The sequence below is a fragment of the Chionomys nivalis genome, chromosome 14, assembly GCF_950005125.1.
Source record: "Chionomys nivalis chromosome 14, mChiNiv1.1, whole genome shotgun sequence".
Lineage (NCBI taxonomy): Eukaryota > Metazoa > Chordata > Mammalia > Rodentia > Cricetidae > Chionomys > Chionomys nivalis.
The window spans coordinates 57,563,215-57,589,812 of NC_080099.1; the positions used below are offsets into that span (position 1 = coordinate 57,563,215).

The window sequence follows — 26,598 nt, forward strand, 5'->3', positions numbered from 1 at the left end:
GGCATGTATGTTAACATCCAGCATCCTTCAAGCTGGTCTTGGGACATCAGTTATACCCCCTGTGCTGGTTACTTTCCTGTCAACTCGACACAAGCTGGAACCGTCTGAGAAGAGGGACTCTCCATTGAGAAGATAACCGTGTAAGATTGTGGTAGGCAAGGCTGCAGGGGCATTTTCTTAACTGATGATTGAGGTGACAGGGCCTGGCCCACTTTGGGTGGTAGTGTTCTTGCCAGGTGGTCCCAGGTGTCTAAGGGAGCAAACCGACCACACCATAGGGAGCAAGCCAGTAGGCAGCCTTCCTCCGTGGTCTCTCGTTCGGTCCCTATTTCTAGGTTCCTGCTTGACTCCCTGCCCTGGCTTCCCTCAGTGCCGGACTGTGACATGAAAATGTAAGCCAAATAAACCCTCCTCTCCAACTTGCTTTTGAGCGTGGTTTTTATCACAGCAATAGGAAGCAAACTGAAGCATCTGCTTATTGTACAGCAGGAAATTAGCCTGGACACACTGTAAATCTACTTCAATGTTATAGACTCATAAGCATTCCATCGTAAGCACATACAGTGTGTATAGAAGATAAAATAAACATCTCGTCTTTATTTATTCCCCTTGTTCTCACAGCTCTTCTCTTCCCCTCACTCCACTGCTGAGATCAAACTTCACAGCGTATTTGCCCAAACGCAACACGATCGGTCGAGATGACATCGAGCCACCTTGGGTTCTGCCACAAGCAGCTACCCAAATTGCCCATCTAATTTCCCACAGGCCAAGGGACTGTTAGGCAGCGGTGCCTAGTCTAGTCACCGAGGGATTGAGCCACAGATTTCCATGACCCTCACTACTGATGAGGGGAAAGAATTGGAGCCTTTTTTTGAATGGACAGACAGATGTGATCCTATCTGTCATTAGAGGAATCTTAACAGGTAAAGGGATTCTTAAAACAACCACACAGCTTCTTAAGCTTCTATCCGCAAGGATGCAGGCAAGGGAGAAGTGGAGTGCTTGGCCCTGGCTCCGAACCCTTCACCATCCTGAATAGGTCGAGGTATGTCATCATACACTTTGGAGCCAACCATATTCTTATCTGCAAAACGTCAGGGTTGGAGAAAGCTCTCAGCTCTAATATTAGATGATTATCTAATTCCCAGGCTGCCGTTTAACTTCTCTTTTAAAGGCCACTTGAAGTTTCTGCTAAGGAGAAGACAGTGAAGCTTCGCCTTCCCAAGTCTCAGACACTTTCCAACAACACTGTTCCTTCTGGCTTCTCATCTTTTGCTGTAGTTTATGTCGGAGAGGCCCTGTGTGCTGCTCCCAGGGACACTGGCTCCTCTCATCGCTCGTGACTTCTTCATACACTCCTCTTTGAGCTTCTGACATTCTCAAACTTAACAATATAACTGTTTGCCGCCATCTCAACAGCTGCACATTGACAACTGAATAGCTCTCATGATAAAGCACGGTGGATTCTGAGACTGTACACTACACTCACAGAAGCCTGCTATCCCGTTGTGTCTGCCTGGCCACTCTCGGAACTGATGCTCCTGCAGCACTGCATCTGCCACCAGAACCCAAACCTCCTAGCGGAGGAAGTGTCCCTGTGGGAAACCAAGGCTCACTAAAACAGAAAGTGATACTGCAAAATACAGGGTTCTATTTCCAGCAGGTCAGCAGAAACCCTCCGTATACACAAACCCAACGCTTAAGAGCTCAGTGGTGAAGCCAGGGAAGGGGGTAAATCACATCATGAGGCCCGGAGTTTAATCCCTAGAACCCATGTAAAAGGCCGTAGTGAGGCATGAGATTGTAATCCCAGTGCTGGGGAGGCAGCGACAGGCAGATCCCTGGGTCTCACTGGCCAGCCTAGCTGAACTGGTGAGTTTCAGCCCCAGAGAGAGACCCTATCTCAAAAAGGAGAGTGGGTGGAGCTCACTGACTAGCCAGCCTGAGAGACCCTGCCTCAAAAACTATCAGAAACAAACAGAGGAAGACCTTCACTGCTGACCTTTGACCTGCACATACACAGGAATGTGTACCCCTGTGTGGGCTTGCACACTTCCATACAAACACATACATATATGCATGCCCACCCATTCCTCCTCAACACAAAGATATGTGCGGAGGGCCACTAATAGCTAGCCGGGCCATAGTGAAGCTGATGACACGTGACAGTCAGTGAGAGTTCTGAATGGCTTAAAGTGCTGCCTAGGTTACAGAAGACAGAACACCTCCTCTGTCTCCCAGATGGAAAGTTCAGAGCAGTCAAAATCAAACTCCAAACAGCCCTTGTCTGGGATATAGGATAAATATTTTCACTAAAAGGTAAACCGTAGAGAAACACCTAGAGTGCACCACGGCTGGAGACTTACGGTGTGGACAAGGGCTATTGTATATGTAAGTGTTACTTGGAAAACCAACTTCCGCAGAGACTCACCATTAAAACGGTGCACTGAAAGTTGGCGCATCCATGCCAGGCATCCTGATTCTAGCCCTAGTGTCATCTGTCTGTCTGTCATGGTTGATCCAACTGCCATACTACCCCACAACCCCTGTGTTTAAACTCGTGTCTTAATGTTTCAGGGAATACAGGGCTTCAAGCTTGTCTAATACACAGATGAAGATTCCGACAGTTGAAGGCACAAGGACATGGCAGCTGAAGAGCAAGCCTGCGGGCCTGAGACAGTAGCAGAATTTGTGCCTGTGGAGGGTGGGCCAGTCCTAGGTATTTAGCTTCACACCATTTATTTCCAACACGTGATTTTTGTTCGGGCAACATGCTGATAAGATTTCACTTCACATATCCTGCCTCATGTAGTGACACGTGGCTTCCACAGCCGAGTCCAGAAAGGGGGAAGGGAGTGGGGCTCACACAAAACGTCACTGGCTTCCACGGAGCTCGGTACTGAAACGGGAAGCAGAGGTCTGAGTCTGAGGCCAAAGCTAAAGCCAGAACTTAGCATTCCAGTCAGGGGGGAAGGAGGACTTAAAACAAGGTTTGTTTTTTAAAAAAATTTATTTATTAAAGATTTCTGCCTCCTCCCCGCTACCGCCTCCCATTTCCCTCCCCCTCCCCCAGTCAAGTCCCCCTCCCTCGTCAGCCCTAAGAGCAATCAGGGTTCCCTGCCCTGTGGGAAGTCCAAGGACCACCCACCTCCTTCCAGGTCTAGTAAGGTGAGCATCCAAACTGCCTAGGCTCCCACAAAGCCAGTACGTGCAGTAGGATCAAAAATCCAGTGCCATTGTTCTTCAGTTCTCAGTAGTCCTCACTGTCCGCTATGTTCAGTGAGTCCGGTTTTGTCCCATGCTTTTTCAGACCCCGGCCAGCTGGCCTTGGTGAGTTCCTGATAGAACATCCCCAGTGTCTCAGTGTGTGGGTGCACCCCTCGCGGTCCTGAGATCCTTGCTCGTGCTCTCTCTCCTTCTGCTCCTGATTTGGACCTTGAGATTTCAGTCCAGTGCTCCAATGTGGGTCTTTGTCTCTGTCTCCTTTCATCGCCTGATGAAGGTTAATATTCAGGAGGATGCCTATATGTTTTTCTTTGGGTTCACCTTCTTATTTAGCTTCTCTAGGATCATGAATTATAGGCTCAATGTCCTTTATTTATGGCTAGAAACCAAATATGAGTGAGTACATCCCATGTTCCTCTTTTTGGGTCTGGCTTACCTCACTCAGGATAGTGTTTTCTATTTCCGTCCATTTGCATGTAAAATTCAAGAAGTCATTGGTTTTTACTGCTGAGTAGTACTCTAATATGTATATATCCCATACTTTCTTCATCCATTCTTCCATTGAAGGGCATCTAGGTTGTTTCCAGGTTCTGGATATTACAAACAATGCTGCTATGAACATAGTTTATGAAGCTACAGTTACCCTGATACCAAAACCACACAAAGACCCAACCAAGAAAGAGAATTACAGGCCTATCTCACTCATGAACATCGACGCAAAAATTCTCAATAAAATACTGGCAAACCGAATCCAAGAACACATTAGAAAAATTATCCATTTTGATCAAGTAGACTTCATCCCAGAGATGCAGGGCTGGTTCAACATACGCAAATCTATCAATGTAATCCACCATATAAATAAACTGAAAGAAAAAAACCATATGATCATTTCATTAGATGCTGAAAAAGCATTCGACAAAATTCAACACCCTTTTATGATAAAGGTCTTAGAGAGATTAGGGATACAAGGGTCATACCTAAATATAATAAAAGCTATTTACAGCAAGCCGACAGCTAACATTAAATTAAACGGAGAAAAACTCAAAGCCATCCCACTAAAATCAGGAACACGACAAGGATGTCCACTCTTTCCATAAAACAAGTTTTTACCACAAATAAAAAACAAGTTAGGAAGATAGAGATTGAGTTTTCTTACTGGGGTCATGAGGACAGAAATTTCAAGACAGCGATGACATCAGGGTACTGTTTTCCAACCCACACGCATTAGGAAGGGCTTTTTATATACTTGCTTCTATACTTTCATGGGCAAGGTTTTGTTCTATTTGCCTATTTTTGTTTGTTTGCTTTTGGACTATGAGACAGACTGAAATGAAGATAAGCCTGGCGTGGAGGCAAGACTCTGAAGATGTACGTGTCCACATGTCTAGCTTTTGTGGTGACAGGTCACCTCTAAACAAATGCCTGTCTAGGTGACACATGGGGATGCCCCTTCGCTTACTGGTGAATGAAAAGCTAGTGAACTGCTGGGTGAGGTGGCACACACCTTTAATCCCAGCACTTGCGAGGAAAAAGCAGTCCCGTAAAACATTCTTCCCAAGGAAAATTATCTCATTTAAAGGGTCAAGTAACTGAGTTCTGAAAGACCAGAAAAATATTGTAATCCAAAATTCAGAAAAACAGAAAAATACAACAGAAAACCCAGCAGAAACAGCCCCTCCAAGTGTAGAACAAACACAAGGACACAGACATACTACGGGAGTCAGGACAAACGTCTAGGGACACAGACATACTACGGGAGTCAGGACAGATGTCTAGGGACACAGACATACTACGGGAGTCAGGACAAACACAGGGGCACAGACATACTATGGGAGTCAGGACAAACGTCTAGGGACACAGACATACTACGGGAGTCAGGACAGACATCTAGGGACACAGACATACTACGGGAGTCAGGACAAACACAGGGGCACAGACATACTACGGGAGTCAGGACAAACACAGGGACACAGACATACTACGGGAGTCAGGACAAACACAGGGGCACAGACATACTACAGGAGTCAGGACAAACACAGGGGCACAGACATACTACGGGAGTCAGGACAAACGTCTAGGGACACAGACATACTACGGGAGTCAGGACAGACATCTAGGGACACAGACATACTACGGGAGTCAGGACAAACACAGGGGCACAGACATACTACGGGAGTCAGGACAGACATCTAGGGACACAGACATACTACGGGAGTCAGGACAAACACAGGGGCACAGACATACTACGGGAGTCAGGACAAACACAGGGGCACAGACATACTACGGGAGTCAGGACAGACATCTAGGGACACAGACATACTACAGGAGTCAGGACAAACACAGGGACACAGACATACTACAGGAGTCAGGACAAACACAGGGACACAGACATACTACAGGAGTCAGGACAAACACAGGGGCACAGACATACTATGGGAGTCACGACAGACACAGGGACACAGACATACTACGGAAGTCAGGACAGACACAGGGACACAGACATACTACGGGAGTCAGGACAAACACAGGGACACAGACATACTACGGGAGTCAGGACAAACGTCTAGGGACACAGACATACTACGGGAGTCAGGACAGACATCTAGGGAGAAAAAGGCTATCATCCCGCAGATGGGGTCAGTCAAACTCATAGCATCATTTTTTCAGTCCCCAAGGTCAGGAGCAAGGAGGAAGTGGGCCCTCAGAGGACATTTGGAGTGAAGCCAGGGGACTGACTGATGGGTGTGTATGGACAAGTGTCAAGTTACAGGCAGGTGAGCAGCAGGCTGAAAGTGCCTCAGTGAGCGTCAGTGTGAGTTACTGAGGAAGGCTGCTGGGACCAATGCTGCCTTCTGGCGCTAAGCATCCTCCGAGGAGGGTGCCTCAAAGATGCCTTGATTTTTAGAATGTGTCTGTTTTTTAGAGCACATTAAATTAAGGGTGAGAATCCCATTTTCTCAGAGAATTTCTCCTGAAACTGCCAACATCACTCCAGGGACAACGTGAGGCCAGGTGTGGCACTCCACGGAGAGGCATGAGCACATGCGAGTGGAGTGGTGTGCACGAACCAGCACAAGCCTGCAGTAAACTTTGGCAGAGCACACCTTGGCAGGCGACTCTTCTGGTGATGGGTTCCTCCTGTCCCTGGAACTGGGAGCCTTGCCATCCTTCTTCACGTGGAAACTATTCTGTCCTCTGCTCTCAGGTCAGGGCTCCTCACTCTTGCCGTTCCTCCCAGTCCAGCTAACCAGGTGTCACACACACCAATAGTGTCCCTCCCCAGTCCAGCTCACCAGGAGTCACACACACCAATAGTGTCACACACACCAATAGTGTCCTTCCCCAGTCCAGCTAACCAGGAGTCACACACACCAATAGTGTCACACACATCAAGACTGTCCCTCCCCAGTCCAGCTCACCAGGAGTCACACACACCAACAGTGTCCTTCCCCAGTCCAGCTCAACAGGAGTCACACACACCAATATTGTCCCTTCCCCAGTCCACTTAACCAGGTGTCACACACACCAATAGTGTCCTTCCCCAGTGCAGCTCACCAGGTCACACATACCAACAGTGTCTCTAGCAGCCACTTTCTGCAGAAGGATGCTCCTTTCCCCATAGCTCCCCAAGAAGGGGCCTAAAGGCTGGAGATAGTTCAGCAGACCCAGCTTGGCATAGAAGGCCACCAGCAGCCACAGCGAACTTGGGAGCAGCTACCACAAATTGTCCATACACACTGCACTACATGACAGAACACTGCTGTATAGTGAACAGATTTATTGACATGTCCCAGGTTCGTCCCAATACTCTTTGTCATCTAAGCACAATCCCAGTAATAAAAGGAACTCGGGTAAATGTGAGGACTGCCCAGCATTTACTTCAGGGGTTCAGTCAGATGACCAAAGCAGAAATGAGTTTAACGAGGGGATGGGGTAGGGAAGAGGCAGGAAAGAACTTTTTTTTTTTTAAATGGTGAATTCTAATTTACTTAAAGTTGACATATGTACTTTTTCTAAAATTTGGATCATTTATTTTTCTAAAAATCTAAAATAACTTTCACAATATTGGAACATACTTTTTTCTTGTAAGGATAATGTTTTTTTTTATAGATCCTGGTGAATGATTTCAAAATAGGCAATGTCTTCATTGTAAGTCAAGCTTGGTGGCTCACACTTGTAATTCCAACAGTTAGGAGGCAGAGATGGGAGGACCTAAAGTTCAAGGCCAGCCTGGCTTACTGAGTGAGATCTTGTCTCAACAAATCAACACAAAAATAACACCAGTAAATCCCAAACAAACAAAAAAGTCAAAACCCAAACCAAAATACAAAACAAAACAAGACAAAAATAGTATTTGGGGTTATGTGTGGTGGTATATGACTGTAATCAAAGTATCCAGGAGATCACTAACCCCTAAGCACTAGATCACCAGGACACACTTGGGAAGATGAGGCAGGGGAATTGAAAGTTTGAGGCCAGTCTAAGCTAAATGGGAAAACAGTCTCAAAACAAAATGCAACCAAATAAAGTAAGCATGTTATAAAACAGACAAAGTCACAGGGCAGGGGCCCTACGGGTAGCCACGATTATGTACCCAGCAAGTCTTAAAACCCACAGGTACTTGGCTCCACCAAGGCTTCCCACACTCCTTAAAGAAGCTACCTGGGCCCTGGAGTCAGAGCCTCAGGCCCGAAAGTCAATGGTGTTGATGCAGGGCTCCCGTTAGCTCCAGAATCCACACTGTTCTGTGGTGGAGCTCGCCCCTCCTCTCTATGCACAATCATACACTGAGTGGCTTTGGGACAGGTGGAGCCCAGCACAGACACAGGACAGCTGTGAATCTGCAAGATATTCAACCCGAATCCCGACACACATACATACATCGACCACATGTAGTAATTTCCCCAGGTAACAGAAAATACTGAAATCAAAATACAGAGCACAGCCAAGGACATTGCTTTGAATTAATTCCTCAAGTTACTTTTGTGATCTTATTAAGAATTCATAATTTATTAGTTTAAGTTTCTAATAACATGTCATCATTTTTGCTTTATTCCTGTTATCTGTGTGACGTTATTAAGTTCAACATGAATGTGTGTCCTTTGACTTTTCAAGATATAAAAATATGTACACACCACACACACACGGAGCTTTCCATAAAACACACACTATATCTCAAGCCGTCTGTTTTCATTTAGCTGCTTGGTTTTGATTTGTCTTTATTTATGGGGTTTATCATCATGCTGAAGGACTCCAGTGGAGGCTGAAAATGGGATACAGGGTGTCAAAGCTAACAGTCATGTGACACCTGCCCGGTTTTCGGGAACTTCAATGTGTCTGTTTGGTTCCTCCCGAAGAATTTAGCCAGTCTCTGGTTCCCGGAAGTATCTTATACACGCACAGTGGCTTCAAACCCATGTTCACGCGCTCTGTACTGCATGAATCCAAGGACTGAGCACGACTGTGTGCCCTCCTGGAGGCAGGGGCACGGGCTGCCCTGCTGTGGTGAGCTGTGCACTGAAGAAGCTCAGCATCCTATGTGGGCTCCTACACCCTAGGCATCCCACCCGACTAGAAGGACAACCTTTCTGGGGTACCTCTTGACCATGCGTCACTCTGTCACTCGGGAGCACCTGCCACGCCCCAAGAGTCGGATGTCCTCACCTCCCTTATTTTATGCTCTCCTTGGCACATTTCCATTTCTCTTCAGCGGCACTTACCACTGTGGTCTCATCTTGTGCAGGGCAGGAGTTGATGCACAGAGTCTGAAGCCCTCAGGGATAATGACCTTGGCCTGTTTATCTCAGGGCCCAAAACAGGTTTGCTGTTTAGCTACACTCACAATCAGAAGGAGCACAGCAAGGAGACGTGGTAACTGTTTTCAGGATCAAACATGCCAATGTGGGAAAAAAAATAAGAAATTCCAGGTAGCAGTTTGGTAAGCCAAGGTAAATATATACTCCAGAGTGCCCTGGCATTGGGCATTACAAAGGCAGGCCAGCACACTCACAAAAATTCCAGGGCAAAACCCCAAACCAAATGAACCCAGACAAACACCCTACAATCCCACCAATTTATGTTTATCTTCAATAATGAAGTATCAAGATAATGGAAATACACAAAATTATAAGAGAGGAAAACCCCTCTTATATTTCTATATTCTCTACTCAAAAAAAAAAAAAAAAAAAGCTGTATTTAGTCAGTGAATCGGTAGAGACCTGAATATGTTACCCACTGCAGCAATTTACCCTCTGGCTGAACCACACCTAGACGTGGCCCATCACGTGTTACCCCTCTCTTCTCCAATTATTTGGTATGCTTGAAACCAAGTAAATGAATTTCGAAATTAGCTGGTCAAATAAAATTAGGGAAAAAAATATATAGCCTAAACAAAATCTACAGGATGCCTCTAAGCACAGATAATATTCCATTAGCACACAATACCTAACCACAGTCATTTTGAAATGGCTCACTTTCTTAGAGAAAACAATAAACCTCTGATTTTATAAAGCTAAATGAACTCCTGGGCCTACAGACACTGACGGAATATCCTTACTTGGTTTCAATAAGAGAGAGTCAGTAAGATCAGCCCTACTAAATTTAGCCTCTGAGCTGATTTCATCACTAACCCGGCTTCTCTGCTGACACAAGAGAGAAGGCCCAGGGGACACAGTGCTAGGCTGGAACCAACCTATTTAACAAGCACAGATCTGTAGCCAAAAATGGTCACAAAGAACCTGCCACCTTGCACAGGAATGACTACCAATCAGGGTAAGGCCCAGAGGGCTCATCCTCCACGTTCCAAGCATGCCTGATGACCACACCTGAGAGAAGCCTAGTGCCTGCAAATCATATTCCCTTCTACCGGCTCATATACTGACATTTGTAAATGCAACTACAATTTCATCAGCCAAATTCAGAAGCTTTCCCAGAATAAGAAAAACAAAAAAGCAAAAAAAAAAAATTTCAGAAACCTGATCCAACACAAAGCTTGAACCAATCTGGAGAAACTCGAATCAAACCCTAATCATTTTTCTACCTTTACAAAAAGTAAATCAAGAAAAATATTTTAAAATTTCAAAACTGCTTTCATCTAGATGACATTTTATTTCAACACCTAGATGCTCAGGCAAACAAGCGAGCCTTCCACTGGCCACGGTGCCAGTACGGGCTGAGTGATGATACTGGCAGTGGTCCCCAGCAGTGTGGAAGGCCTGCTGGTCTCTACTGCCAGGGCTTCCTGTCCTGTGAGGGGGTGGGAAGCAGGGGGAGGATGCACAGGCGTCAGAAAAGGGCCAGCTAGGAAGGCTAGCTTTGCAGTTACACCCAGCCTAGGAGAGAAGATCCAGACACAGCCATCAAGGGTGTGTGGGGGGAGGGGAGTGTAAGTTCAAGTTTTAAAGGAAGTACATGGGGTGGCAGGGCAGGGTGAAGGGTGAGGAAGAGAGACAACCCTCTGCCTCGTTCCCCACCCCCACCCCCCCTTTGCACACGGCCCACTTCTTTTCTGTCATCTCAAGTTGAGGAGGATGCTTTTAGGAACTTTTAGCACCATACTGACCTTTCCCATCTTCAGTACCTTTGAAAACATCTACTAAACTGGTCTGAACCAGAATTCAAATAAAATTTCCCCCTTTAAAGCCCTATACATTCTACAAAGACTGAATGAAAACAAAGTTATTCCTGAGCTGAACTAGTGTGATGTGCTCGTGGCCCAACCGCCCATCCCACAAGGGGAAATCAACATGAGGAGATTTCAAAGCAGACTTAGACCGCCAGCAGTAGAAAATGGAACAGCCCTCTGCTTTCCTTGAAACAGATTGCTTTTTGCAAGAAATAAATGCAATCCGAATATGCATACAGATCCATGACCCAGATTTAATGTTCAAAGAAAGTGGTCATAAAGTTACATCCTTGGGATACAATAACAAGAAATAAGAGTGAATAATTTTCATTACTTTGAATATATTACAAGGTACTTCCATGTGATTTATTTATTTATTTTCTTATTACGGTGCTGGGCATTGAACCCAGAGCCTCGCACACATGAGACAAGTTTTCTACCACTGAGCTATGACCACCCCAGCCCAGTACTCTTATTTCACAGAACATTTAAAAATGTCTATGGGGAAGAAAGAGATGTCAGGTAAAGGCAGAACGTTCAGAAGCAAATACATCGTAGTTTTATTTCAGCTTTTTGGAAACTGAAGAAAAGTTGATGTTCATTTTTTTCTACTTTGCCTTATAATTTTTTTAAAAAATTATTAAAACTTTATTATAAAGAGCTTCCAAATTACACACACACATACCAAAAGTAACTAGTCTCAAAGTCTATACATCTCAGTGAACTTCTGCACAGTTAGAATTCCATCCATTCTTATTCATGTTTGTTTTAGCGTGGACTTTGAGAGAGACAAGCTGGAAATGGGCAGAGGGGAGAAGGGCAGAGAGGGAATCACCAGGTGTAGAGTTTAAGTCTTCAAGGGGCGGCAGGGGGGAGGACGAGACAGCGTGGAAAATAGTCTGCAGAAACCGGTGCAGGTGACCTTCGAGTGTCTTCCCAGAGCACAGTACGAAAATCAAATACCACATAATAAGCTACAAGGAACCAAAATAAATACCCAAGATACATTATACTCCATAAATCCGAGCGTTCTTAAGCATGATGAGAACAAATCACTTAGGTCACTGGTCTTGGATTTGTTCTCATCTGAGAGGTACTGTCCTACCTGCCTTCAGAGTCTTCTCGAAGGAGAACAGAGAAATGAACTCATAAATAAATAAATAGAAAGACCACTTCTTCCTGCCAAACGCCACTGCTGAAGACAAAATTAAACTAAGAAGATGGAATTGGTGCCGGACAGGTTTGGGAGGCCTGCACTTGACTGTTAGTGGTTTGAGGTTTCTCACACAAGCACTGTAAGCTGTGGAGAGACCACCGCCTGCCTTTCCACAACAGGAACTCACACCTGTTCCCCAGTCAGAGGTGTGTCTCAAAGCAGAAAGGAAACATTACTCTATTACAGGGGACTCTGCAAATTCTCATAGTACTTTATGAAATCATTTGTGTGTGTATATGTATGTATGTATGTATGTATATATATATATATATATATATATATATATATATATATATATATATGACTACTGGAAAGAGTTCACAGTCTGATACCAACAAGCAGGCAAAAACAGAACTCTCTACATCTAAACACCTTTACAAAAACCAGTTCATAATACTATATTCCCTAACACCATGTCCATGTTAGGGCCACAGGCAGAGAAGACATCTATTAGTTTACAAGAGCATTTACTTTGCCAAGGACAATACTTTATTTTGATTTACACTCAAAGCTAAAGGCACATTACTTTAACATATTCGGACTTTACTTTTGAAATTGCATCTTCTTTTCAAACAGGTTTAACCCAATATGCATTCCCACAGAACTACTCAGTAAAAGGGTACATACAGTAGGGTGCAGGCATTAGACAAAACGTAACTGCAGGCCCATTATTAAGACCCCCATGGTGCCTCCAGGGACTGGGGAGTCCACAGACACAGCTAGACAGGTGTGATCCCGGATGGAGGCGGGGTTGGCTGGAAACTACTGAGCCAGGACCGCTTCCCAGAGCTGACAGGAGGCGAGGCAGAGGAAACTGTGAACAGGATGTTACTACACACACAAAGAGGAGGAGAACTCCAGGCTGCCAAAGGGAAGGAGGCTGTGGAGAACTCAGAGTGTTACGTGGTGCTGAGGCTCCGGGGAGAGAGACGTGTGTGATGAAACCGAGAGGGCAATTAGAAGACCTAAACACCCACTCTGGGTTTTGTTGCTGTTTGTTTGTTTATTCCTACAGACAAGCATTCTAAGCTCTACCCCCAGCTGCTTTTTGTTTTGGAACAAGGTTCCACTAGGTCACCCAGACTGGCCTTGAACTGGTTGTAGGGTCCAGGCAGGCCTGTTTCAGCCTCCTGAGCAGCTGGGATTCAGGCCCTGCATCACCAGCCCAAGCTCCACCGTGTTTGAAGCCACATGCTTGGTGACAACAGGGCCATGGAAAGGAGGCTAGGAGCCAGCATTCCAGAGGGGTGTGGCCGGCAGCAAGCCAGAAGCAGCTCATACACATCTGGACGGCTGTGTGTTCTCAGATGGTCTCAGACATCCTCCCCCCACAATGTTCTTCAGGTATAGCCAAGTTTTCCAAGTATAAGCTATATTTATATGTATGTTTTTGTCTCACCCCAAATATGTCATGTGTGGCACCTAAAAGTCACATTCGATTGCTAGTGAACACATCGGGTACTAAGACAGCCTCTTACCTGAACAGACTGCCAGTGAACACATCGGGTACATACTAAAGACAGCCTCTTACCTGAACAGAGCTGCTCCACCTTTGTGTAGTTTAGAGAGACGATGTCATTAACCCACGCAATGATGTCATGCCTGCTCATAGTCTCCTGGGTTATCGAGGTAGAATACACGTTGACCGCCATTCCCCAACTAGGACAAAACAAATGAAAATAAGTTTATTTACTCACAAGAGAAAAAAAATACCTTGGAAATATAAAAGACATGCAATCACGAAGGACATTACTGGTGGAGCTTTACAACGAAGCTTCTTCCTGTGGGTCCTGACACCCCCCCAACACACACACACACATACCCCGTGGTAGAAGGGAGAAGGGCACAGGGAGGTGGTGAAAATCTGGCAACAGTAAATGGTTTCGGAACACGCCACAGCCAACACTTAGTTCATAATCGGATGTGTACCGGACCCACAACCCTCCCGTAGAGCTTGGCCGTGTTGCTTCAGGAGTTGTCACTATAGCCTTGTCACTTGCTGAACACCACGTGCCCTCCTGATTGCCCGCCGTGACACCTCGAAAGGCCAGCGAGTGCTGCCTGAGACACCCTGACTGGGATCTCAGACTACTGGATTTTGTTAAGTGACGTCATTTTGGATGTCCGTACAAAGCTTGCTGCTCTTACAGAAACATACTGGCTTCATTACAGAAAACAAGGCTTTTAATATTTTCCCGCTGTCAGTCCTTAGCACGTAAGCATCAGAACAATGCATTTCTGGATCGTATTGTGCTAAGACCAACAAGCACATCCATCTCCAGTACGCAAATTTGCTTTCATCTTTTTTTTTTTTTTTTTCTGACTTTTCTATTTTTTGAGACTGGGTCTCACTATCTAGTTCTGGCTGGCCTGGAACTCGATTTGTAGACCAGGCTGTGCACTTCTGCTTCTGTTTCCCATTGCTAATATCACAGGTGTGAGCTATTTTGCCCAGCTTTGTGGTGAAAATCACATGCTTATCAATGGACTATTTTAATTTTTTTTTTCTGATTTACTGTCATAAATGTCTGAGTCACGTACCTATTTTACTTACCTACCTAGCTGAGCTCAGGTAAAAAAATTCTCAGGTGAAAGGGAGTTTGGAGTTGGAAGTTTCATCAGTCTTGCTCTAGAGGGAGCAGCAGGCCCGACTCAGCCAAACCCACCCGCTGTCCTTTCTCCCCTCAATTAACTGCTTATTTGGACCACATTTCATGTAATTGTTTCCTGGGGTGCCACGTCACATTTCTCCCATCTAGACTCTAAAGTTCTTCAGGCTCTGAGATTCTTCATTTCTAAAGGAATTTAGAATTTTGACTTTAAATCTTTATGGGACATTAAGTTACTGGGCTTACAACACTGTGCACCACAACAATCTAGCCGGGCGGTGGTGGCGCACGCCTTTAATCCCAGCACTTGGGCGGCAGAGGCAGGCGGATCTCTGTGAGTTCGAGGCCAGCCTGGTCTACAAGAGGTAGTTCCAGGATAGGCACCAAAAACTTCGGAGAAACCCTGTCTCAAAAAAAAAATCCAAAAAAAAAAAAATTATGTTGCAGGGTGGTGGTGGTGCATGTCTTTGATCCCAGCACTCAGGAGGTAGAGGCAGAGAGATCTCTGTGAGTTCAAGGCCAGCCTGGTTCACAGAGTGAGTTCTAGGACACCAAGGGCTACACAGAGAGAAATTGTCTCAAAACAAAACAAAATTTATTTTGTGTATGTGTGTGTGCACATATGTAAGTGTAATACCCATAGAGAACAGAAAAGGCTGCTCGGTTCCCTGAAGCAGGAGTTAGAGGTGGTTGTGGATTAGCAAAGCAATTGAACACTTTAAGTTCTGCTTAATGGGCCATCCTAGGTGGAGCGTGGAAGACAGCAGTGCTGGTGTGATGTGAACCATGGGGGCCTGGATCATGGAGGCTTCAGAGGAGAAGAATGTTAGTTCGTGGCCTAGAGACTGATCTTGTGATATCTGGGTGAAGAATGTGGCTGCTTTTTGTCCTTGTCCAAAGAGTCTGCCTGAGGCTAAAGTGAAGAGTTCTGGATTAATTCTGTTGGCAGAGGAAATCTCAAAACAGCCTAGTATAGACTCTGTCACGTGGTTACTAGTGTTCACGCTTATAAAGCTTTATAATGAAAAGGAGGAAGACGAAGTAAAATTTTCGGAGAAAAGGAGCACCAGGAAGTGGAATGGAGCTAAATCCTGTGTTCAAGGAGATGAACAGATTAAGAAATGGAATAAAGGGAGTGGTGACTTCAGGGCAAGATGCCACCTACCTGTTAAATTCTTTTCCAATTTAAAGAAAAGAATTAAAAAAAAAAAAAAAAGATTAGAGCCAGGGGCAGTAGTGCACACCTATAATCCCAGTACTGCAAAGGCAGGGCAGAGGCCGGCAGATCTTGGAGTGCAAGGCCAGCCTGGCTATAGATAGAGTGTCAGGACAGCCAAGCTCAGACAGTGAAGGAAATCATCGAAAACAGAAGGCTGGTGAAAATGTAATTGAACGGAGGGGCCATGTTCCAGGCTTTAAAGTTAAGGACAGGAGAAACAGGTCATGGATTTTGCCTCTATAACTATGGAAGGCCACTGAGACCAGGCATACGTCAGGGGTGTCCTTGAATGGGGGCCTAGACAGGTCATTTCGTGAAGCTATGAAGTTGAAGCCTGGATTGTCTTGGTGATTCCAGATGTTGGAGATGCCAGGGCCATGGGATACCTGCCGAGGAGAGCTGCTAACAGGGAGTGGAACCAGCCCAAGAGACAGAGCTGTGCTAACAAAGTTCAGTCAACGAAACTGAAAGGACCTGGAGATCTGAAGAGCGTTTTGACATCAGGCATGGAGACGTAGAGTTTGGAGTTTGCCCAGCTGGTTTTCAGTGTTGCTTTGGTCCAGTGTTTCCTCACTATGCTTCCTCCCCTGTGTTATAGAATGAGAATGCATATCCTGTGCCATTATATGTCGGAAGTACGTGATTTGCTCTTTGCTTTTGCTTTTACAGGTGATTACAGTTAAGAGATCATAATGAATTTCAGAAGAGACTTTGAAACTAGACTTTTGATTAAGTTTGAGACTGTTAAAGACCATGGAGACTTCTGAAGTTGGACTGGATGCATCTTTGCATTAGGACATGACTACAAGCCTTTGGGGGCCAGGGAATGGAATGTGGTGGTTTGAAAAATCTGGTCCTCAAGGGACACTGATAGGAGGGTGGCCTTGCTGAAGCAGATGTGATCTTACTGGAGAAGGTGTGTCACTGTGGAGGCTGGCTTTGAGGTTTCATGTAAGCTCAAGCACAGCCAGTGAGAGTGCACTTCCTGTCACCACTGGATCAAGATGTTGAATTCTTCTGCACCATGTTTGCCTGCATGCTGCCCTACTCAGAACCACTATGCTCCCTGCCATGATGATAATGGACTAAACCTCTGAAACTGTAAGCTGCCACCTCAGTTAAATATTTTCTTTGCAAGAGTAACTGTGATCATGGTGTCTCTTCACAGCAATAGAAACCCTAAGACAGTCTACTTCTTGGAGTCAGCAACAATCAATTTTTGACCAAGCTTGTTTTCCTTATAGTTTCATCAACTGCCCTTGGCCAATCCCATTTCTGGCTCAGGCCATATTATTTTACAGTTAATGCCAAGTATTGAGTCATTTCAGCTATAGATATTTCAGAGTTTTGGAAAGATGAAGACATTAGAAAACACTAAGCAACCAACACAACAGTGTTACTACACTGAAATGGCCGTTGTGTTTAACTGACACATGGGTGTGGTTTGATGCTGCCTTGGACTTAGCTTTCCTATATCCTACGATTTGATCTGCATGCTGCGTCGGCTTCAGGCCCTTATCTGGGGAGGGAGGTGAAAGAGTCCTCTGGCGGCGTCTGAAATTCCACTAGGAATCGGAGGCTGTCTGGCTCCTTTTGTCAGGCTATTAGACGGTAGATATTTGCCTAGACCCAACAGTTCATTAGTGACTTCTAACTTATTGTCTGCTGCTCATTCTTACTATGCGTGATGATCCCACAAGGAGGAATTCCATTCTGAGAGAGCCTGGGGTCAGGGGTCAGATCATAGACACAACACAGAGCAGGTCCTGATCGCTTCTGTACTCTGCACTGAATATTCTCTGGCCAACATGATTTTTACTTTTATTTATGAAGTATAACCAGGAAGTGCGTATGTGCTTATTTGAGCTGGCTTTTCAGTTCTTTGGATAAAGTCCTTCCTGATTTTCTGTTGTGACAAAATATTCTAGGCTCAACTGGTAACTTTCCTTTACGTCTGACCTAAAACCAATTATTTCTCCCAGGGCCTCCGACTCCTTTCTGTAACAGACAGTATTTGGTGATACAGAAATAAGTGTTTTAAACATGACTGGATGAAGTACCGAAATCTAAAATTTACAGGCTCTCTGCAAATGTCCTTTATGTTTATTGTGCTTGGAGTCATTTATTTGCATTAACTGCTGCCACTCTGCTTCCCGCTTCAAGGAAGGAAGTGGAGTTTACAGTCATGAAAACAGCATCCACACATGTCTAAGTTCTCTTTCCCCGAAGACCTGAGAACAACCTGCCAGCACTGGATCCCAGATAACGCGGCCGTGAATATGACTTTTCTACACTTCTATTAAAGGTTCTTTTGTTTTCCAGTCAATAGCTTTTGCTGTTTTCTTTAATGACCACTTACTAAGTGAAACCACTTACTTGTACAACGTGATCACCTTTCACCACCTTTAATAAATTATCTAAAACCTTACTAAGGATAAATAATTCAAAATTGAAAGTATTTTGGACCGTTTGAAGTGATTTTTACATACTGACGTAACTTTTGGCGCTCGATGTACTTTCCTAATGATTTTTTCACGTGGTAATAAGAAGCCTTCACATTTCCCAGCAAGGGACAGATGAAAGGTGAAGCGTCAAGGCCCAGAACTCGGTGGCATCCAACCAGGGAGATGAAAATTTTCCTCCAGGTGATTGAGAATCAAAACTAAACACAAAGCAGGGAAGATCTGTGTCTGACAAATACATCCCACGGAGGAAAAATGGTTTGTAGTTACAGAAGACGAAGAACACCAAATAGGATGGGCAGATGAGATTGAAAAATATGTGGAAACAATGAGTGGTCCGCTGCAGCCCAGCCCTGAGTCACCTCCTTCCAGACCCTAGGTGATGACCTTCTCCCAAGGGCAACCGTTTTTTCATAACCCGACCATTCATTCAGCCACAAGTAAGGCACGCCATGGCGTAGAAGAACTCATGAAGACGGGGGAGGGAGGGCAGACAATGAGAGTAGCGCCAGGTGCAAGCTCTAGAAGCCTCTGGTTATCAGTCCCGCCCTCTAACTTCTGTGGTGATACGTCTCCAGTGAACACACCAACAGTCGCTGGAAATGCTGCCGTGGTAGGCCCTTGTGGGGAAAGCCAGTAAGTGGATGGAGCTAGAGGAAGGATAACCCAATGAAAGGCAGGAGTGCTCCAGGCTTTCTAAAAGAAAACATGGCTGACACATTCAACACGTTCCAATAAATAGCTGAATCAACAGCAACAGTATCAATATAGATGCCTATGAGCTTTTATGCTGACTGGAGCACGGTCATAATCTATGTTCTTCCAAACTTCGGGAGGATTTATTTATTCACTATCATACAAAGGATTAGATTTCACTATATATTTTCAAGCACGATTTGTTTTTGCTGATTCTCCTATGGACCTTGACTCCCCAACTCCCGGCCCTCCCTATTCTTTCGCTCACAGGGGCCTCCTATCGATTTTCATGCCATGCGTTCTCTTGCCTTTGCTGTGTTCTATTTGCCCTCCTGATGGTCCTGTCTGGTCTCAGAGCCTCCGCTCACACCCACATACATGCACACGCATGTAAACACTGAAAGGAGGGTCTACATGACAGAACATTTGTGTGAGTGAGTTCCAACGGGCTTAACAGAACGTATTTCAGATCCATCCATTTCCCCGAAAGTTTAATTTTTCTTGATAGCTAAATAAAATTCCTGTGTGTGTATGTGTGTGTGTGTGTGTGTATTATATCACATTTTCATTATCCACCCATCTGATGAAGGACATCTAAGTTTGAGCAGAGCAGCAATAAACATGGATGAGCACATGTCTCTGTGGTAAGATGTGGAGTTTCAAGGAGTAGTATAGCTGGAAGTTCAATTGTAATCCTCAAGAAACCTCCACACGAATTTCCATGTTTGTGCCAGTTCATGCTCTGACCACTCAATCCTCTCTAACACTCTGCTGTCCATCTTCTTGATGCAGGCATTCTGACCAGGGTGAAACGGAATCCCGGAGTCTCTCTTTCAGTGAGACACCTCTGTGATCACTTGACTTGGTGGTGTCATTTGTTAGTTGTCCAGCCATACACGCCAGCTTTCCGATTTTAGGCCTGACAGCTTTGGCTTGGCATCCCCTCTGCCCTGAGAGGAAGTGCCCTTGTGAACTCTCAGCCAATCACTGTGTCTGCGCCCCTTCCCTCACCACGTGTGTGTGCATGTCTCTGTCTGTGTATCTGTGCCCTTTCCCTCACCACGTATGTGTGCATGTCTCTGTGTGTATCTGCACCCCTTCCCTCACTATGTGTGTGTGCAAGTCTCTCTCTGTGTATCTGTGCCCCTTCCCCACCACGTGTGTGTGCATGTCTCTCTGTGTGTATCTGTATCCCTTCCCCACCACGTGTGTGCATGTCTCTGTGTGTGTATCTGTGCCCCTTCCCCACATGTGTGTGTGCATGTTTCTGTGTGTGTATCTGTGCCCCTTCCCTCACCACGTGTGTGCATGTCTCTGTGTGTGTATCTGTGCCCCTTCCCCACATGTGTGTGTGCATGTCTCTGTGTGTGTATCTGTGCCCCTTCCCCACCACGTGTGTGTGCATGTCTCTGTGTGTGTATCTGTGCCCCTTCCCCACCACGTGTGTGCATGGCTCTGTGTGTGTATCTGTGCCCCTTCCCCACCACGTGTGTGCATGTCTCTGTGTGTGTATCTGTGCCCCTTCCCCACATGTGTGTGTGCATGTTTCTGTGTGTGTATCTGTGCCCCTTCCCTCACCACGTGTGTGCATGTCTCTGTGTGTGTATCTGTGCCCCTTCCCCACATGTGTGTGTGCATCTCTCTGTGTGTGTATCTGTGCCCCTTCCCCACCACGTGTGTGTGCATGTCTCTGTGTGTGTATCTGTGCCCCTTCCCCACCACATGTGTGCATGGCTCTGTGTGTGTATCTGTGCCCCTTCCCCACCACGTGTGTGCATGGCTCTGTGTGTGTATCTGTGCCCCTTCCCCATCACGTGTGTGCATGTCTCTGTGTGTGTGATTCTACTGCCACGCTGATGTCATCTTTGCTCTCCCAGTCCCACCATTTTCTACAGACACAATTTTAATATATTCAATCTGAAATTATCCAGGTGACTAAGAAGAGAATATTTTCATGCTTTTCTAAGCATTAGCCTCAGATGAGAATTAAATAACCTATACTTTCCATGGATACATTCGGAACTTCTAAAGTTTCATTATAATTTCTTGCTTCGTAACCTACATGGCAATGTAAAGGTGAAAACACTTGCCCCTGCCTAGCAGAAAGTTGTGTGGCTCGCACGAGGGAGCGAGACATCATCTTAGAGACAAAGCCACTCCATGCTGCTCCTGGGAGGAAAGCAGGGCTGGAGTCATAGTCCTCCCTCGCAAATGAGGATGTTACATGCCATCTGAAGGGCCACTGTTCCAGCTCACCGGGGGACACAAATTTCAGGCCCATGTGCCTGGCTTTGGACCATCAAGAGACACACAAACACTCCATTGAAGACAGAAATTATAAGAATTAAAAACGTCAATTTTGTTTTTAATTTTTTCATTTGGTTTATTCATTTTATGTGTGTGTGTTTATTTGCAGGTATGTCATGAGAACCGGGTCAGAAGAGAACAGTGGAGCCCCTGGCACTGGAGTTAGGAATGGTTGAGAACCACCATGCAGATGCTGGGAACCGAACCTGTGCCCCCGGCAGGCTACAGAAACTCTTAACTGCCAAGCCATCTCGTTAGCCCCAAGATACCACTTTTTAAACTCACTTCTTGGGTTTTCATCAAGATGAATGCCAAACTACAAGAAGCAAGACCACACTAGACACCATGGCACAAAGAGCCAATGGCAGCACAGGGCTGGTGCTCGTGTTTGGGCCTTCAGTGGGTCCTTTAGACAGAAATGTCAGTTGATTATCAGATGATGTAACATGTGGCCTCTGGGACAGAATCAGCTCTTTGCCAAACTTTCAAACAAAGGGTCAAAGCACCATGTCCATGTTCTGACTTCAGGACCTGGTTAACTTCAATAGTATGGAAAGCAGGTAAGGGAGACTGGGGAGGCGGCTTGGCTAGTACACTGCCTGCCTTGCAAACATGAGGACCCGAATTAGCACCCAAAAGCTACATAAAAAACCAGGTGCTGTGCACCTTGTGATCCCAGCAGCCCTGATGGGGTAGTAACAGATGCCTCGGCTACAAACCAGGGACTTATACATTGCTTTTATAAATGTTCTAGGAAGGTGGCAATTTTCCCCTCTAAAAACATGAAAGAACCCTCCCACACAAAACAAACAAACAAACAAAAACAGAAATCCCTTCCTATTCTCAGAAAGCAAAGCTTCAGTTCTGGCTTCTCTGTGGACGGCGACTTCAGAGAAAGGACAGCCCAAGGCCCAAAGTACTACTGGTTTATTCAGTTCCCCTGCATTTGACATGTGGTGGTGGTGCTGGGCAGAGAGGCACAGCAAGCTTATGCTCTGTAGCAATTATTGAACCACATAAATTAGTCATTGCATTTCTGCCTACTAAAACAAATGGAATTTTCTGTGAGTCGATGAGACAAACTAGCTTGAATTAAGGCTCGGCAAGCCCCAAACATGGGGAAAAAATGTGAATTCTACCACCTTACCAGTCATGGACCTCTAAACCCAATTATAAAATAATCTGTAGGTTTGTCCAAGAATCAGTCTGGCAAGGCTTATGAATTATTTGGGGGCATTCTACAAATATAAACAAATACATAAAATGTTGGAGTCAGCACTGTATACTAACTGAAATGGTTTCTTAGGTCAATCATTCTGTCTCTTTGCTCTACCCAATGCCACCAAATGGACCACTACAGTCACACTGTCCCATTCTCTCCTTCACACGCACAGCCAACCCTTTGTAAGGACACCCCAGTGTTTCCCAGTTCCCCCAAAGTGGCACCCATGATACATCAGGTGTTCCAGGATCCTAGCTCTGGTCTTACGAAGGGGTTGTCCACAAAAGAAAGATTTAAGAAATTAATTTGAGGCATAAGGCATGCCAAATCTACTTTGATTCTTTTTAACAACTAACGTCTGAGTCTTCCCAAGTTTAGACAAGGCCATCTGCAGAACAGCTCTCTGTATGCAGTGAACTCTCATCTGTGGCATGGTGCGGAGGCCCTGTTTAGCTTACATTCACCCCAAGCCTACGCTGAAGCGAAATCTTTAAAAGTTATTATGGGGACTGGAAAGATGGTTCATTGGTTAGGAGTGCTTACCACTGCTGCAAAGGATTCACAACCCCCTCTAACTCCAGTTCCAGGGGAATCTGATGCCATCTTCTGGACTCCAGAGGCACTGCATGCACATGGTGCACATAAACTCACACAGGCACACACATAGATGCAGAAACAAACACATATTTTTTAAAGGCATGAAGGTCTTCAGTCACCTTCTTTGGTCATTTCCTTGAGGAGTCTATATTCAACTGGAATCTTTTGTGTTTGCTATAAAATGTTCAGAAATTCTAGCCAACCATGCCAATATATTCCATTCACACATTTTGTGCTGACAGTGTCTGTACCTGTGACTATTTTTGGTCTCCTAAAACAATCTCTATTTTCAGCAATTTTCTCATCACCAGGAGAAGTAACCCACCACCAAGAATCTAAGGAAAATAAATTCTCTCCATTTTACATAAATGAAACAAAGAGCAGACTGGAAAAGATATAAGGGAATGTTACTTTTCTTTCATGTGAGCAACTTATACATTTGAGTTTCTGTAGAGAATGATTTGCCAGGGCCGTATAAGGATCTGACGCCAGGACAGCTCAACTACAGCTTTAAATATCAGTGCTTGACTGCAGGCTAATTACGGAGACGGGGTGTGAGAGCCGTGTGAAGTGTCCCATATGTGATGGGGGAGAGAAGCACCTGTGGTTCCTAAGCACAGCGTTTCTCTCTCAGTTCCTGGCTCACTTAGAGGCGGCACTGTCAGATCCCACACCATAGGCTATTCTCTGGTAAAGATTTTAGGATTGTCAAAGTTAGAGCACTCCACAAATGAGGTAGGGAGAGGGGCTGTGTTTCAAATTTGCAGCAGAACCCTTTACTCAGAAAGATCTTTTTAGGGTTATTCTAACAAAAGTAGCTCTTTTATGAACCCTCTTGGCATTCACAAATATGTTTAAAAGAGATTTATCAAGTTGATGATACAATAATGATCCTATGCTTACAGATATAGTTTCTAGAATAATGTTAACATAAATATTTTAAAGAGAAAAAACTACATCTCTGCCCACAGATTAAGATACTTAGTCACCTGGGCGTGGTGGAACACTCCATTAAGCTGAGCACTTAGAAGCAGAAGTGGGGGATCTACTGAGTTCTAGAAAGCCAAGCCAAACAGGGCTACACAGTTAAGACTTGTCTCAAAAACAAAAACAAAAAACCTCAAACAACAAAAATCAGAGAACGAGGCAAGGGAAGAACGTCCACACTTCACTCAAAGGTGAGCCCTATCTAACTGTCGAGTATCTGAGGGTGGTGGGGAGCCCTGTGGCAGCACACACATGTCCACCTCCCCGAGAGCATCCCTCATGATGAACTGGAGCTTCCAAAGGAAGCAAGGGTGTAAATGTGTGCCGTGAACTAGAAATCCCCCTGTGCATAATTCAGTTGTGTATAATGCATTCCCCAAAAGAGGGGCTGGGAGAGGTGGGGCTGAGGTGCTTCACCAAGGAAAGAACATCTCTAGACCATGCCCCATTCATCATTCGTTCATTCATCACGTTCTCTTCATTTATTAATTCATGCATTACGTTCTCTTCATTCATTAATTCACCACCTACATGGCAGGGGAGGAAGGATTTGTCCAAGGCAGAGAGAGATCAGAACTAAGTAGAGAGGGGGTTCAGAGGGACTCATAAAAAGAAAAACCTTGACAAGACATATCATCCCTAAGAAAGGATACAAAAACCCGAGACTTTCATTGAAGATGAGGTTTTAAAGATTCTGTGTGCCTTCTGATGATGATGAGGGAGGAAATCAAAGACACCACACAGCCTCCATGTACCAATCACACAGCTCTGGGCAGATTCCCGGATTTTACGGTCCTGTGATGGGATGAGCTAATGAGGCAAGTCAAACTCCTTGGGAAGAAAGGGAGGCCTCCGAGGTGGCCAGAGCTGAGTTCACACACAGATGGAAGCGTCAGGCACGACACACAATACTAGACCACAGACACAGAGACACATTTCCCCCTCAGACTAGGCAACTGCGGTTCAACACTAGCAAAGAAAACCAGTGCAAGGGCTTCCACATGAAGGGGCTTTGAGGACAGATGTTTTGAGGAAACTGAGTTTCAGATGGGCTGGGTTGCCTGCCACACTCCAGGTTTTTCTAGGTGGTTGTGGTATCTGCTCGATGCTAGCAGTGTGAGCATAGGGTTCTGCTTAGCTTGGCCATCTTAACTCACAACTCCTGCTAATAACTGCCACTTCCTGGAGAGAGTGATAGAAAATAACTTGAGGATGTCTGCCCCTTTGAGAATTAACCGTTACTTTTAACTTTTTATTCTACGTGTGTGTGTGTGTGTGTGTGTGTGTGTACACTGTATGAGCATTTGTATGCGCCCATGTGCATGTGGAAGCCAGAGGATGATACGGATACCCTGCTCTACACTTTATCCCCTTGACACAAGGTCTCTCATTGAACATGGATCAGCTGGCAGCTAGCAAGACCCAGCGATCTTCCTGCCTCCACCCCCCCCAAAGTCTGGCTTTTTACATAGGTGCTTGGGATTCGAACTCAGGTCTTTGTGTCTGTGCGGCAAGCGCTTTCACCTGCCGAGATCTCTCTCCAGCCCTGCCCCCTTTAGAACAGAATATGGCTAAAATGCATAGATTTCTGTAACTGTCTGCCAAATGAGGCCCCTGAATTTGCCTTGACTATGCACCCTCCACCTTTCAGTGGCTTGCTGCTACCCGCAGCTTTACCAGGTATCTCCTGTTCATGTATGTCCGTCCTTTGTTTGGTTCCTGACACAAAAGAAGGAACCCTTTGGGTGCCAAATACTGGGAGACATTTTTGTTGCTTGAATTTTTAACTCAGAACTAAGTTGATACCTGTGACCCTGAAATGAATAAGAAACTTGACTCTTATCCAAGAAATAAGAAAATTTCAGAATTCTAAAAAAGCTTTTTGTCCAGGGATATGAATGGGAGCTGACTTCACACAGTGAGAATGGAGCTAAGGTCTCACACAATACACCGTGCACACATTCATGCACACACAGTGGACACATGTTTCTTCATATGGTCTGACATTCAGCTGATGGTATTTGCCTAAATATCCATCTGTTTCAAGCAGTGGGTGGCTTTGCCCATATTCCGAAAATAACCCTAGTAACCCAGCGCTTGTTCCCATGCCACAAGACTTGGCTGGTCTCCTCAGGGCACCAACTTTTGCCCAGCAACCCCGCCCACCCCTGTTGGCTCCCCCTACATCTACTTCTTCTCCTCCATATGCCTTCTGTTTACTTTCCCATCCCTGTTTGGCCTTGTTCCCGGACACTCTGACCTTTGCTCTCTCCCAGGATCCCAAGTAATTTTAAGTCAGGGCCCAAGTTGGCCCCGCCCAGCATGGCCCCTGGTTAACCTTTCAGGTCATGGGCACACTGGGTACCACTGGGTGGTAGGCTCAGTTGTTCGGCCACACTGTGTGAAATGGAGTGTGTAGGACACAGGAGAAGAG

The 26,598-nt window shown here is 45.4% G+C and overlaps 1 protein-coding gene across 2 annotated transcripts in view; it reads right to left on the reverse strand.

The window, feature by feature from the left end:
- Nucleotides 1-26,598, reverse strand: part of Mapre2 (microtubule associated protein RP/EB family member 2) — a 144,086-nt gene that overhangs the window by 46,092 nt on the left and 71,396 nt on the right. For both annotated transcript variants that reach the window (XM_057788548.1, XM_057788547.1), the window contains one exon: nucleotides 13,597-13,724. In XM_057788548.1, coding sequence (XP_057644531.1) covers nucleotides 13,597-13,717 — 121 coding nt within the window. In that variant the 5' untranslated portion in view covers nucleotides 13,718-13,724. The remainder of the gene's footprint in view (nucleotides 1-13,596; nucleotides 13,725-26,598) is intronic.